Source organism: Neltuma alba, unplaced genomic scaffold (assembly GCF_004799145.2).
Source record: "Neltuma alba isolate B1F8T4 unplaced genomic scaffold, ASM479914v2 tig00010930_pilon, whole genome shotgun sequence".
In the NCBI taxonomy this organism is placed as follows: Eukaryota; Viridiplantae; Streptophyta; class Magnoliopsida; order Fabales; family Fabaceae; genus Neltuma; species Neltuma alba.
In genome coordinates this window covers 30,312-43,720 of record NW_021635705.1, presented here as the reverse complement: position 1 = coordinate 43,720, position 13,409 = coordinate 30,312, and the positions used below count along the sequence as shown (strand labels likewise).

At 34.9% G+C, this 13,409-nt stretch overlaps 2 protein-coding genes across 2 annotated transcripts; both read right to left on the bottom strand.

Moving 5' to 3' along the window:
* Positions 1-7,895: 7,895 nt before the first annotated feature.
* On the bottom strand, positions 7,896-8,595 carry LOC114760084 (protein RADIALIS-like 3). Its single transcript, XM_028949338.1, has 2 exons — positions 8,287-8,595; positions 7,896-8,025 (listed from the first exon to the last, which is right to left on the bottom strand). The coding sequence occupies exons 1-2, from the start codon at positions 8,520-8,522 to the stop codon at positions 7,896-7,898; spliced, it is 366 nt and encodes a 121-aa protein (XP_028805171.1). The 5' UTR covers positions 8,523-8,595.
* A 2,345-nt stretch (positions 8,596-10,940) lies between these two features.
* LOC114760083 (transcription factor DIVARICATA) lies at positions 10,941-12,861 on the bottom strand. Its single transcript, XM_028949336.1, has 2 exons — positions 12,410-12,861; positions 10,941-11,451 (listed from the first exon to the last, which is right to left on the bottom strand). The coding sequence occupies exons 1-2, from the start codon at positions 12,748-12,750 to the stop codon at positions 11,067-11,069; spliced, it is 726 nt and encodes a 241-aa protein (XP_028805169.1). The 5' UTR covers positions 12,751-12,861; the 3' UTR covers positions 10,941-11,066.
* Between the last annotated feature and the right edge of the window lie 548 nt (positions 12,862-13,409).

The following is a 13,409-nucleotide window of genomic DNA, read 5'->3' as shown; positions in this document are numbered from 1 at the left end:
TTATCACGTGGCAAAAGTCAACAATCACCAAACCTATCTGTCAATTTCTGTGACACATGTATGCAATCAGTTAACTTTAGATAAAACTGCACCATATTAAAAAGTTTAAGGGTAAAATTGCATCATAAATAAATTTAGGTGCTCGATGCACCTAAAAAAATAGATTGAAGTGTTGGTTGTACCTTTACCCTATATCATTTTGAGGATTTCGATTAAGCCACTAGTGCATGGTCTGAAGAATATAGTGGATCAAGTTGTTATTTATTTAATAAAATATCGGCTTTCGAGGGAATTTGATTTTTTTTTTCTTATGAAAAATTAACAGAACTTTAAAAAATTGTTTAATTCAGTGATACCTGTAGTTAAGTTTTTTTCGTTATATTATATATATTGATATATTTTTAAAAAATTAGAGCATACCTAAATTATATATAATACAGATTGTTAGTTTTTTTTCCCAACATAGTAAGAGTTAGTAAATGTTTGATAATTAATTTCTCTTACTATTTGCAGGATACAAATGTTTTTATAAAATTATACTCCTCCAGTCCTAATATAAAACCCATTTTATAGTATAAATTATACTACAAAATAAGTCTTATATTTGAAACTGGAGGAATATTATATTTACATTTATATTAATAACGTAAAAAGATGAACGTATTGTGTTCAGGGAAAGTTCACCAGAATTATTTAACTCCCCCCCCCCCAGAATATCATATTTGCCATCGAAAAATTATAAATACTACATTATAAATAATCAATTAAAAGACTAGCAAATTATCTAAAATAATACAAATATTCGAGCAAAAGTACAAACCATTAACACAACCAAAGTCATGATTTTTCAAACAACAAAAGGTCAAACATGAGAAAACATGGAAAGGTCAAAACATTTTTTTTTTATAATATATATTATTAAATAAACACAAAAAATTGAAAGAAAAGGAAAACAATATGCATGTTGACAAAGGTTCAAATTAAAGCAGTGCGAGTTAGAAGGCTTTAATTGTTGGTGGGTTGGCTAAAAATCCAACCCTAACTTGTCATTTTTGGTAGGTTAAACCTATCTATTTTGCAAATGAAGCTTTTATGACTTATCAACTATTCGTAAATGAAACAGTCTAGCTAGTGCGTACAGTGTAACACAACAAGTAAAAGAAACCATATTGATATACAACATCCACAAGATTAGTAACAAAAAAGGGAAAAACATCAGTAACAACTGGTAAAACTCGTAGCTAATACTAAGGAAATTCCAACACTCCCAAACATCTGAAATTGAACCACATCAAGAGGCAACTTGGAAAAGGAAAGGAGATGAGAGAAGTTTACAAATATATTAGGTAATAATTAATTAAGGATTGATCAGCTCCGGTCTTTGTGGTGGCTTGGACTGATGTGCTCAGATTGTAGCTTTGATTCATTCCCAGTGATTGATGCTGCATGGGAAGATCATCTTCATGAACTTGTGAGTTAGGTTCACAGTGATATGGCTCTTGCAATTGCTGAAGACCTGAAGAAGATGACTGATTACTCACTGGAACATCATAATGAACGTGATGATGATGATGATGCAGTGAGGGAATTGAAGAAAGAATGTGGTTCAAACAATGAGGGCAGATGTTTTCTAAAGTGAGAGCATTGATTCCTCCTTTTCTTCTCTTAACTCTTGCGTCTCTCTTACTTTGGAGAAGATAAAACTTTTGGGCATGGCTTGCCACCTGCATTACACTTCTTGTCCTCACTACGTTTTCAGATATCTTCTTCCATTTTCCCTTCCCATGTATCTCCACTCCCACCAGGAACAATCTGTTCAGATCAAAATCAAAATATTATATCACCTCATCATTTCATGATCATACCTTTATCTCTGTGTGTGTGTGTGTGGCAATTGATCTTGCATATATAGGTAAAAATGAATGCAACAATGTAGGTACGTACATGTGTTCGTCCAAAGACCAAGAGCTGCGCTTCTTTCTTATGGGACCGCTATACTTGGGTGCTGTTTGGCGGAGGAAGGCCAAGAGTAGTCCGGGTAATCTGGTGGCGGAACCCGACCCAAATCAATCTGCTCGACGTCGTCATGCCGTTGGTAAACCATTTCCTTTGTGGTGCCGGGGGCCACCTCCGTGGTCCTCTCCCACTGGATGGGGCGGCCCTCCGGAAAACACACCGGAGCACTCTCAAACAGCTTGTCCGCCTCCTTACTCCGGGACCCCATTGCCTTCTTGCCTCTTCCCTTCACCAATCTTCATAATTATGAATCAGTCATCTTCATCATATATACGCAACACCCGCTTATACACATACATACATATATATCAGCATACTGTATCCGACAATCGTATACTTCATCGATGTATAGACAAGTTCGACAAAGAACCTGTTGATTACGGTCTGCAAGAATCAATCTTGGAGACCCAAATCCAATATATATATATTTGAGTATAGCGATTTGACACAGATGATTCTATAAACATGAAATGACAGCAAGAATTAAGTAATGGGTCATCAAGAATCCGACGGAAAAATATCCGATTACGTAGCGAGAAAGAGAGAGATACCGAAACGAAACGTATAGTGAAGATGAAAGACTGAGGACGAACGAGAATCAGTTAAGTCGTCTCCGTACGTAACAAGCTGCCGCGGAGAGTCGTCGTTCCGACGCGGCGGAGGCAAGAGGCAGTGAAGCTTAGGGTCAAAGATTTCCACTAACAGTCTCACTTGTATTTTGGTACGAGACTTTATGTTGACTCGTGTATATACGCAGAGATAGAGCAAGAGGAATGATCACCTAACTTCAATTTTTTATTTGGGGGGAAAAAAAAAACTGAGTTCTTGAATATGCTCTTGTTTTGCACGACTAGAATTTTAGAATCCTGGTGGGACCAACTCAATAATAATCTGTCCATCTGCCAGCGGGTTTTCCATCTTTAACCCAATGTGCAAAACAAACGTCTTTCACAATTTTTATATAATGCGTAGTATATTAAAGTTTTTATATCATAATATTAATATAATTTTTTATCCCTAAGTTTGATTTCATTTTGTTTGTATACCTCAACTGAAAATCTCTTATGGTGAAAAGTATTATCTTATTATGGGAGCACGCTTCATGCCCATTTTATTACTATTAGAAAAGTGATGAAGTTTTTCTTGTTTTACTTAGCATTCTGTTCAGTGGTTAATTACAACCAAAGCAGAAAAAGAGCTTTCTTTAATAAAGGCAAAATGAAAACATATTAACTCACAAAATTTTACAGAAGTTAGTAATTAATGTATTAATATAGAAGTCTTCCATACTCCAATTACAAAAACGGTGTAAAAATCCTTTTTTCAACCGTGGGAAAAAGGACCTTTTGTGCTAATGATTTTATTAATTATACACATTCGATTTGAGTCCCCAGCAGCTCGATTCAAGATTATAGTTGGCTCCAAGGTTAGAAAACGTTTGTTGCCACTATTTATTAAGGAATAAAAAGTAGTAACCGCATATAATCTTGTCCTTCTTGTTTTTAGTATGAGACAAAAGCTTCGTCAAACATTAGAAATCAATCCTTAGATAGCCGACCATATAGCCAACTTCATGTGCGATATAATTAAGACTTAGCTTTTTGTATATGCTTTATAATCACTATTGATAAAGCTCATCTATTAAGTTTCATTGGTTATACCTTGTTCTCTCTACTTTTTTTTTTTCATTTCCATTTTCATTGTCCGAATCAAATTTAGTGCACAATTATATTTATAGATTTTGGTTATTAAGGAGATAAAGATTTTTATGACTTGGTAATGATTCCTGATGAAGCAATCAAGTACAATGTTCCACACACAAAAAATTGCATCGCCTCGCTAAGAACACAAGTAAAGAAAACCAATCATTGACAAGTGCAGCTCACAAAACCAGTAACAAAAAAGAAACAAATTACAATTGGCAAAACTCCTAGCTAGCTAATGCTAATGAGGGATTCATCATGGGAAGAACATAATCAATCGGTAAGGTATCTTGATGAGATTGAGAACTCAAAGGAATTTGCGTTCCTGATTGATTCATCGGCAGTGGAAGATCATAATGATTTTGAGTCTGATCCAGTGGCATTTGAGTTCCTAATTGATTCAGCTGCAATGAAATATCATAAGTATGATCCAATGGCATTTGAGTTCCTAATTGATTCAGCGGATGAATGTTATGAACCATTGAGGTAGCTTGATCATGCGGTTGAAGAGTCAAAGGAATTTGACTTCCTAGTTGATTCATCGGCAGCAAGTGATGATTCAATGGAAGATCATAATGAAGTTGAGTCTGATTCAATGGACTTTGATGAGTTCCTAACTGATTTAGCGGAGGAAAATGATGAATCGGTGAGATATCTAGATCATGAGATTGAAGACTGGAAAGAATTTTAGTTCCTAATTGATGATTCAATGGAAGATCATAACGTATTTGAGTTTGGTTCAGTGGAATTTGAGTTCCTAATGATTGGTTCAGCTGAAGAACATTATGAAGTGGTGAGGTAGGTTGATCATGAGATTGATGATTCAGTGGAAGATGATAATGATGAACTGTTGAGTTATTAGATTGATGCATCAAATTAGGATTTGAAGGAATTTGTGGGTTATATTGATGATGATCCAATGATGAGGTTATTGAAGTAATAATCCCTTTGAGATCTTTAGGTTTGATGTCTGCTAAAGTGAAATCATGGATACTTCCTCTTCTCTTCACTTGTGTCTCTCTTTCACTTTGGCGAATATAAAACTTTTGAGCATGGCTTGCCACTTGATTTGCATTTTTTGTCATCACTACATTCTCAGATATCTTCTTCCATCTTCCCTTCCCATATATCTCCACTCCCACCAAGAATAACCTGTTCAAATCAACATCAAAATAAATCATATCAGTTCATAAGACAGACAAATCAAAATATTACCATCGTTCCTAAATATAAGAACTAATTGACCAATTTGAGTAAATTAAGAAAACAAGTTAAGTTAGTTATTTGTAATAAATAGGTGTTATCTTTTCTAAAATATCATTGCTAATCAATTTATTGGTTAGAATTATCATTATTAAAAAGACTATTTTGAAAACAAATGAATAAATATAGGAGACAAAATAAATTGAATTCTTATATTAAGGATTAAAATAAAAAAAAAGATTTTATATTAAGAATCGGAAGTAATACCACCGGTTAAACCTTTTTTTTAATTTAAAAGTGCAGATACTGACCACTTAAGGTAAAAACAGGATAAAATAATACTCCATCCGTTCCTTATTATAAGAGACAAATAACCGAATTACGTTGATAAAAAAAACAGTTAAAATTAGTTAAGAACAATCAATATGTAAAAAGTATAATTTTTTTTCAAAAATATCCTCATTAATAAGAAGAGAGAACATGAGGGAGGGAGAACATGAGAGAGAACAATAGTAAATTATTAAAAGAAAGAGAAATGGGAAGGAGAGAGTGTGTGAGTTGGAGACAATAAATATAGGTAAAATAGAAAATCAACACAAAAAAGTAGAGACAATTTTTAAGTGTCTTTTATATATAAAAACATGCCACAAGCATCAAATGTCTCTTATAATAAAAAACGGAGGGAGTACAATAAAACTAATGTTCTTATGACCTAGCAACATTGAAAACCAGGTGGTAAGTTGCGGCTTGAATCCTCTTTGTAACTTCATCCGACTTCCTGATCATTTAATGCTCTCACGAATAAATGAATAATGTAATAAAGTGTACGTACATGTGTTCATTCAAAGTCCAAGACGTGCTCTTCTTTTTCGTACGACCGCTAGGCCTGGGCGGCTGATTGGCGGAGGAGGAGGGCCAAGAGTCCGGATAATACGTTGCCGGAACCCGACCCGATTCAATATCGGCGACATCGTGCGGAGGCAGCAGTTGATGAGGATACAGAGACATCGCGGACTGCGGAGAAAGAGAGATAATGTTAACGATGGATATGAAAGATATATATATTTTTATTTTTATATATAGAGAGAGAGTACAAGAACCGATTAAGTCGTCTCCGTACACAGCAAGTTGCGGTGGAGATCGGTGGTCGGAGTTCCAACGCGGCAGGGGCAAGAAGAAGCGGGGTTTAAGGATGTGGAGTTTCGACAGTGTCACCGGTGATTTGGTACCAAAATTTTGGCGCGAAACTCTTCAATTTGTTCTTCGTGATTCTTGGGAATGACTGGATATGTGTATATGAAGCCAAATAGGAGAGAGAATAACGATAACTTATTTTCAATTTTTTTAAATTGCCCCGCGTTCCAAATCTAACAGAATCTAGAAACCGTATGATATATTAAAGCTTCTATATTACGCATATAGATTTCATTTTCAATTTTTTTTGCCTGAAAAATTTCAATATTTAATATATATGTATATTATATAATTTTGAAAATTTAGATTAAGCCAGTGGTGCTTGAAGAATGTTGGGGATCGAGGTGTTTATTTGCCAAAATATCGGCCCTAATTTTTTAGGGGAATTTGAATTTTTTTTTCCTTATGAAAAATTAACATAACTTAAAAAATGGTATAATTCAGTGATACCTGCAGGCTACAGTTAAGTTTTTTTCCTTATTTTATATATTGATATATTTTTTTAAAAAAAAATTGTAGCATACCTAAATTATATATAATACAGATTGTTAGTTTTTCCCCCCTACATAATAAGAGTTAGTAAATGTTTGATAATTAATTTCTCTGACTATTTGTAGGATACAAATGTTTTTATAAAATTATATTATATTTACATTTATATTTAATAACGTAAAAAGATGAATGCATTGTGTTGAAGGAAAGTCAACCGGAATTATTTAATTTTTCCTCCTAATATCGTATTTGCCATTGAAAACTCACAGCAAAGAAAACGTATAATATATTAAAATTTTGGACTAATATAATTCTTAGTTTTTTTAAGTTTTCCCTCATTTTGATTTCAAACTATAAGTTTTGATTATTTAAAGGGCAAAATAATCTAGGTTTTTATTAAATTAAGAATCAATATTTTAAATGAAAAAAAATTAAGAACCAAAATTAAAATGAGAACAAATTTGAGAAAACAAAAGTTCACCCTAAAATTTTTGTATTATGTATATGGATTTGATTTTCAATATTTAATATATGTGCATATAATTTTGAGTAAAATTATTTAAATGTGTGTCTACTTTACATTAGGCCCCTGGAATGTGGTTGATTAAAAAAACAAACAAACAAAAAACGGTGCTTAGCAACTAAAATAACGGCCCTAAAGTTTGGGGTCTTTGAATTTTTTTTAATAAAATGTACAGAAGTTTAAAAAATAAGTTAACGTAAAGATGGGCTCTGATTTATAATATACACACTGATATATTTTTTTAAAAAAAATTATAGTATACCTAAATTATACTACCTCCGGTCCTAATTATAAGACTCAATTGACTAATTTGAAGAGATTAAGGAAAAGTTAAGTTAGTTATTTATAATAAATAGATGTTGTCTTTTTAAAATATCCTTACTAATCAACTATATTGGCTAAAACTAAACTATATTAGCTATCCTAATTGTAGTAATACGGAAATAAAGGGCCAGTTAATTTAATTTCTCTTATTACTATTTGTAGGGATACAAATGTTTGATAATTTTTTTGCATAAAATTATATTATATTTACATCTATTTAATACCGTAAAAAGATAAATGTATTGTGGTGAAGGAAGGCATTTTATAGAGATTTATTAAAATCAACTTTGCCAGGGAAGGTCAACTGAATTAGTTACTCTTTTGGCCCCCGAATTAACATCATATTTGCCATCCAAGGCTCGTAGCAAAAACTGAAAATTGACAATTGAAAAAAAAAAAGAACAATTCAGAACAAGTAAAGTTTCGTGGGCGTCGTCCTTTCAGTTATCTTCTTTATCCTTGCCTCTGCACTTTTCTTCCTCATCTTCTTCTGAATCAAACTTGTTTTTCTCCATACATTCTTCCCTTTCTGCACTGTTGCTTCTTTCTTCGTTCGTTCCTTGTTCACCTCTGCAATTCAGATTTTTTCGTTTTTTATCACACCGATCATATGCTTTTTTGAATCAACAATCTAAAAAAATGTACTATCGTCGAGAGAAGCAGCACACCAAGATCAGTCAGTATGACAAAGACAAATCGAAATCAGTCATTGACGATAATTTCTTGGCAATTCATAAGGAAAATCCACAAAATCAAGAAAACTGAAAAGAAGAAACAGGGGGGAAAAGGAACGAAATGCAATTGAAGTGAATTGAGAAATTTCGTACGTACCTGTATTCGTTCATTTTCCAGTCATCAGGATCGTCTGCGTCCGACGGAATCGGCACCCGGTCTTCTTCGATCGCCGCCAGGTCGTCTAATAGCTCTTGATATCGTTGCAGAACCATTTCCTTGGTGGCGCCAGGGATTTCATCGGCGATCCTCTCCCAACGATCGGGACGCTCCTCTGGATACTTCAAGAGAGCGTTCTCAAAAAGCTTGTGCGTCTCGCGATTCCACTGCTCCATCGCTTTTCAATGGACCTTCGGAATCCTGCCGGCCGGTCGGTGGTTGTCCTTGCCACCGCAGCTGCAACGGCCAACAAGAATTTAGTGAGACATCCGATTACGGATCAAGAATCTTACTGAGACATCCGGTTACGGAGAAAGAAAGAGGAAAACACCAAGGAATGAAGGCATACCGCGGAAAGATCGAGGAGAATTTTGGTGGGAAAATTTTTCTTTCGGCCAACGGTGAGAAAATTTAAAACTTTACCATTCGCGATTCATGAATATATACACACACGCATGGGTGGCTTGGAGCAATAAGAAGTTGGGAAATTTAGTGAAATGTGCTCACTTGAAAAATTTTTGGAAAATCATTGCAAGGAGTAGAAAAAAATTAATATAATTACTAAAATGGTCTCTTAACAAGGGAGCAATATGTAGTAATAATAAGTTTGCTGCAATAAATAATAAAAGATTCACACTCCATACTGCTTATTTTTTGTGAGTTTTTTTAATGATTACATCCTTTCATTGAAATTTTGCAGTTGATTTTTTAAGTGGATTGTACATCTGAAGGTAATTAAATAAAATCAAGTCTTCAATATTATTTTGACACCATAATTTTTGCAAGAAAGAAATTTTAATGTTAATCTAATCTTCTAAGTTTTGTACTATAACCTGTGTCCTTCTCATTGTTGGCCACTCTCAATGGACCCTAAATTTCAAATGCTTTTAAGTTGTCATTGAAAAATTCCTGAACTTATTTGCTAACGCCAACCCAAATCACGTTCACAAGATTTTTTATTTTTTTGGGGTGGGGGGCGGCGGAGCAAAGTGTACAAGGTCAGTTATTTTTTTTTTTAATTGAATTCTGTAATTGTAACATCAATGATGCTTTAAAAACGACAATATAAAATTTGAATTGTTATTATTATTATTAAGAATTATATATTTTCATATTTTAGTCAAAAAAAATAAGTAATAGAAGTATACAATTTGTTTATTTGCCTTTTACTTTTAATTACAGAATGAAAATTCATGAATTTCGCCCTTATCATCTATGATATTATTTCCTTGTTTTTTTAGTGTTAAAATGCATCTACCATCCCAAAGTATTTTTTTAGATGCATTCAACATGATAAAATAACTTTTTAAATGTATCTAACATTTTGAATATTTTTTTGTACATCCAGTACTCTAAAGTATTTTTTTAGATATATCTAGCATCATAAAATATTTTTTCTGTGCATCCATCACTAAAGCATATAAAAATACTTCAAGATACTGGAATCACCTAAAAAATATTTCAGGGTACTGGACGACCACAAAATATTTTACGGTACTGGATGCATTCAAGAAAATATTTCAAGGTGCAAAATGTACTTAACTTTTTTTTTATACAAGATATTATTAGTTTTGTTTTCCACTATGCATAGGGATCCTCCTCCTGTTTGAGGCAATTTTATTCAAAATATTGCTTGGCACTGAATATGAACACTTCTCACAGTAAAAATTTGAACTTTAGTTTGTTATTTTACGAAAGATTGATGCCTTCCGCTAAATTCAACTCTGTTAGTACAGGAAATTATTAGTTGGCATTGTAAAAGATTGTGAAACGATGGCCCAAAAAACTCAAAAACGAAAACGGGAAGAAAATTAAAGTACAGGACCCAAGGTGGCTTTCTGGGCCAACATAGGCATTGCCATCTTTGATCCGCCCCCTCCAATGACTGTTGTCACTTATAATAATCATGGATTTGTAAATAAGTGCATCTTACTGTACAGGACCCAGAAAAGACGCTCGCTGAATTGAAATTTACACTTGATTAGGATATAGCGCATTTAAATTTAATTCAAGCAAACGAAGGTCAATTAGCATATGAAATTTGATGACGTTGAGAACTTGCCCCTGCTCAGTACTCCCTAAATCTAATTTTCGGTCCAGGCCAACGTGGCATCGCGTGCTTTTCTCCGCGTTTCTTGACATTTGATATCTTTTCGTCGTGCAGCCGTCTTTTGGTTTTGGATAAGATCCAATGGCCACCTCATTATTAAGCACTCAGACAACAGTCAACAATGTGGATCACCATGGGAAATCACTGTGACAAAGAATTTCAATTATTATTTCTACTTTCCAAATTCTCCGCCGACCAATAACATAAAATTACCGTCTTAATTCAACCCTAAACTCTTTGTCACAACTACTAACAGTCGCCTAGGAATCCACAAAATAATCTGAACAGAACACAAAAAAGAGCTAAACTAGTGGCAAATCTCCTCCCTAAGAGACTTAACAAGCAAAATGAATCAAGTCGTCTATATACAAAACATACACGTTACTTTACAGACTATGTAATTGGAAATGTATAGTTTGGGATTTGGTCAATCAAAAGCCTAATATCATATCATCTACACGTTCTGTGTGACTTCATTTCATCGTATTTGTTAAGTCCTTGGGGTTCTGGTGGCTAATTCAAACTGATGTACCAAGTCATCTATACACTTGTAACTACACACAACTACTCCAAAAACTTACAAAATAGGATGGATGAGGCCATTTATATATCAATAGTGCATGTCATCTATCTCTAAGTTGGAAAAAGCATAGTTTGGGTACCCAAACCCAAGAGACTGATCAATTGAAGGATTCTGTGGGTTAAATTGAAGCATTGGTGAGGACTGATGCACCGGAAGGCCTGAAGAGACAATCTGAGATTGAAGGCTTGAAGAACCAATCTGGTTTTGATCCAGAGGCTCCACGTTGGTGTCTGCAGTTGTGATATCATGGATGCTTGCTCTTTTCCTCTCTTTCTTCGCTTTTTCCCTCTGGCGATTAAAATACTTCTGAGCATGGCTAGCTACCTGAGTTGGCGTTCTAGTTACCACAACATTCCTCGAAATGCTTCTCCAATCTCCCTTGCCATATTTCTCCAATCCTCTGAGGAATAACCTATTTGAGTAGGCAAATAGGGACATACATGATCAGATTAACAATCAAAAAGATAGATAACTTTCATTTTCATTCCCATCCCAACACAAAGTATTGAAAGTTAAAGCAACCAAAACAGGACAATGAGCATGACGAAGCCAAATCAAAATCAGTCATTGACTCTGATAGTACGAATACAACAAAGGCCAATCATATTAGAGAATCACAACTAAAAATTCAAAATAGAAGAGGCATCAATCAAGTGTGATTGATTGGTCTGGCCCCTGGCTCAAGTGAGTTTCCTTATGTCAGGTAAGGGTATTGTGTCATACAATTACAGACACTAAAATAACAGGTGAAAAGAATATATATTATGGATGGGGCACAATATGAGTCACATTGTTGTGGTCAAAAGTAGGGTAAAAAAAATTGTAATATATACCGTCTTTTCTGGCCAAAAAAATACTTAACAACAGAGTTGTTTAGGTAAGCAGCTCTGTAGGAAATATTTTAGAAGAAAAGTTTTTGTATGAAACCTCGCAACTCCTGAAACAAAATATGGATTTGAACCATTAGAGCGCTGCCTATGTGGATTAGAAGTAGAAATTTTGATGGTGAACCTGAGGCTCTGAAGAAGGAGGTTGTGGAATTGAATATGAAAGTCCACCATTAGAATTAGAGGATTTAAACGATATGACCAGGAACAAGAATTGAACAGCTTTACTCCAGAAAACTTCAGAATAGCATGAAGAACAACACTAACAACACAAAAACATAGGAGTTTTCGTCTAGCTCCTTGAGGGGGAAAAAACTTCGATTTTTCGAATCAGTTGCCGCCCTTGACAAGTTCTTTCCTATATTTTCTCGGAAACCATACCGGTTCATAAAAAAAATCCCTAAAATTAAGCACAGTCAAAAGAAATAGGAAAAAGAACAAAACAAAATCGAGCTGAATTGGAGAATTTTCAAGCCAGCATACCTATGTTCTTCCTCAGTCCAAGGCGTGCCCTTCTTTCTTTCGGTGTCAGTATTCTTAGGCGGCTTCGAGTTGAACGAAATTTGATTGGCAGAGTTCCAATCAGAGGAGGAGGGCTCAGCATCAGATGGAAAGTCAGGGAAGGCCGGAATCGGGACCCGACCGGCATCAATCTCAGCGACGTCATGTAGGAGATCGTGATAGCGCTGCCAGACCAAATCGACGGTGGCGCCAGGGACGGCGTCGGCAATCTTCTCCCAGCGGTTGGGGCAACACTCTGGAAACAAGACAATAGCCTGCTCGAGGAGCTTATCTTCATGGCGCGTCCACTGTGTCATCGTCATCCACTAGATTTGACTTGTGCAGGTACCGAACAGATAAATTCAAATCGAGAGAGAGAAATTGGATAGTTAGGAGTTTGGGTGACTAGGAAAACTCGCTGTCTAGGAGATTTCAAATGATGAACGAAAGGTTTGTTAGGAGAGGAATGTGAAACCCTTGGGGTTATATAGGGGATGGGGAAATAAATTTTTTAAAATTAATTTTTAATAGCGTTAGTTTGGTTTGAGTAGAATTTGGAAAATCAGCGCTGGTGTTGGTGGGACCAGCTCAGATGCCAATATCAACACGTTTTTTCTTACCTAAGAGACTTATTTATTTTTTCCAACCAAAAAAAAAAACATTTTGTCAGGTTGCAAAGCTGGACACTCCAAATTGAAGAGTTAGAGTCGGAGTCAAAATTACCAACCGAAGATCCGGCCCGATAATAGCATTAACCTGAATTCCGAGTTCCGACTCGGCCGCAAGCCTGGAACAGGCTCGGTGACGGTGAGCCTGACCTCTTTTTGTGTTCTTGGACGCAAAAAAGGAAAACTGCTCTTTTTATTTTTATTTTTTTAGACATAGGTAAAATAATTGTTATTAATTATTAATAGCAGAGACTTTACTTATGAGCTCAAATGTTAAGGGGTGAGTTTTGCCTGGGATGACTAAACGCCTCTCT

Excerpts from the sequence above, each read along its gene's own strand:
- LOC114760084 (XM_028949338.1), bottom strand. The coding sequence starts at position 8,522 with ATGGAGCAGTGGAATCGCGAGACGCACAAGCTTTTTGAGAACGCTCTC. Across the intron at positions 8,026-8,286 it reads TGGAAAATGAACGAATACAG|AGGTGAACAAGGAACGAACG; the intron begins GTACGTACGAAA and ends TCTGAATTGCAG.
- LOC114760083 (XM_028949336.1), bottom strand. The coding sequence starts at position 12,750 with ATGACGATGACACAGTGGACGCGCCATGAAGATAAGCTCCTCGAGCAG. Across the intron at positions 11,452-12,409 it reads TGGACTGAGGAAGAACATAG|GTTATTCCTCAGAGGATTGG; the intron begins GTATGCTGGCTT and ends CTACTCAAATAG.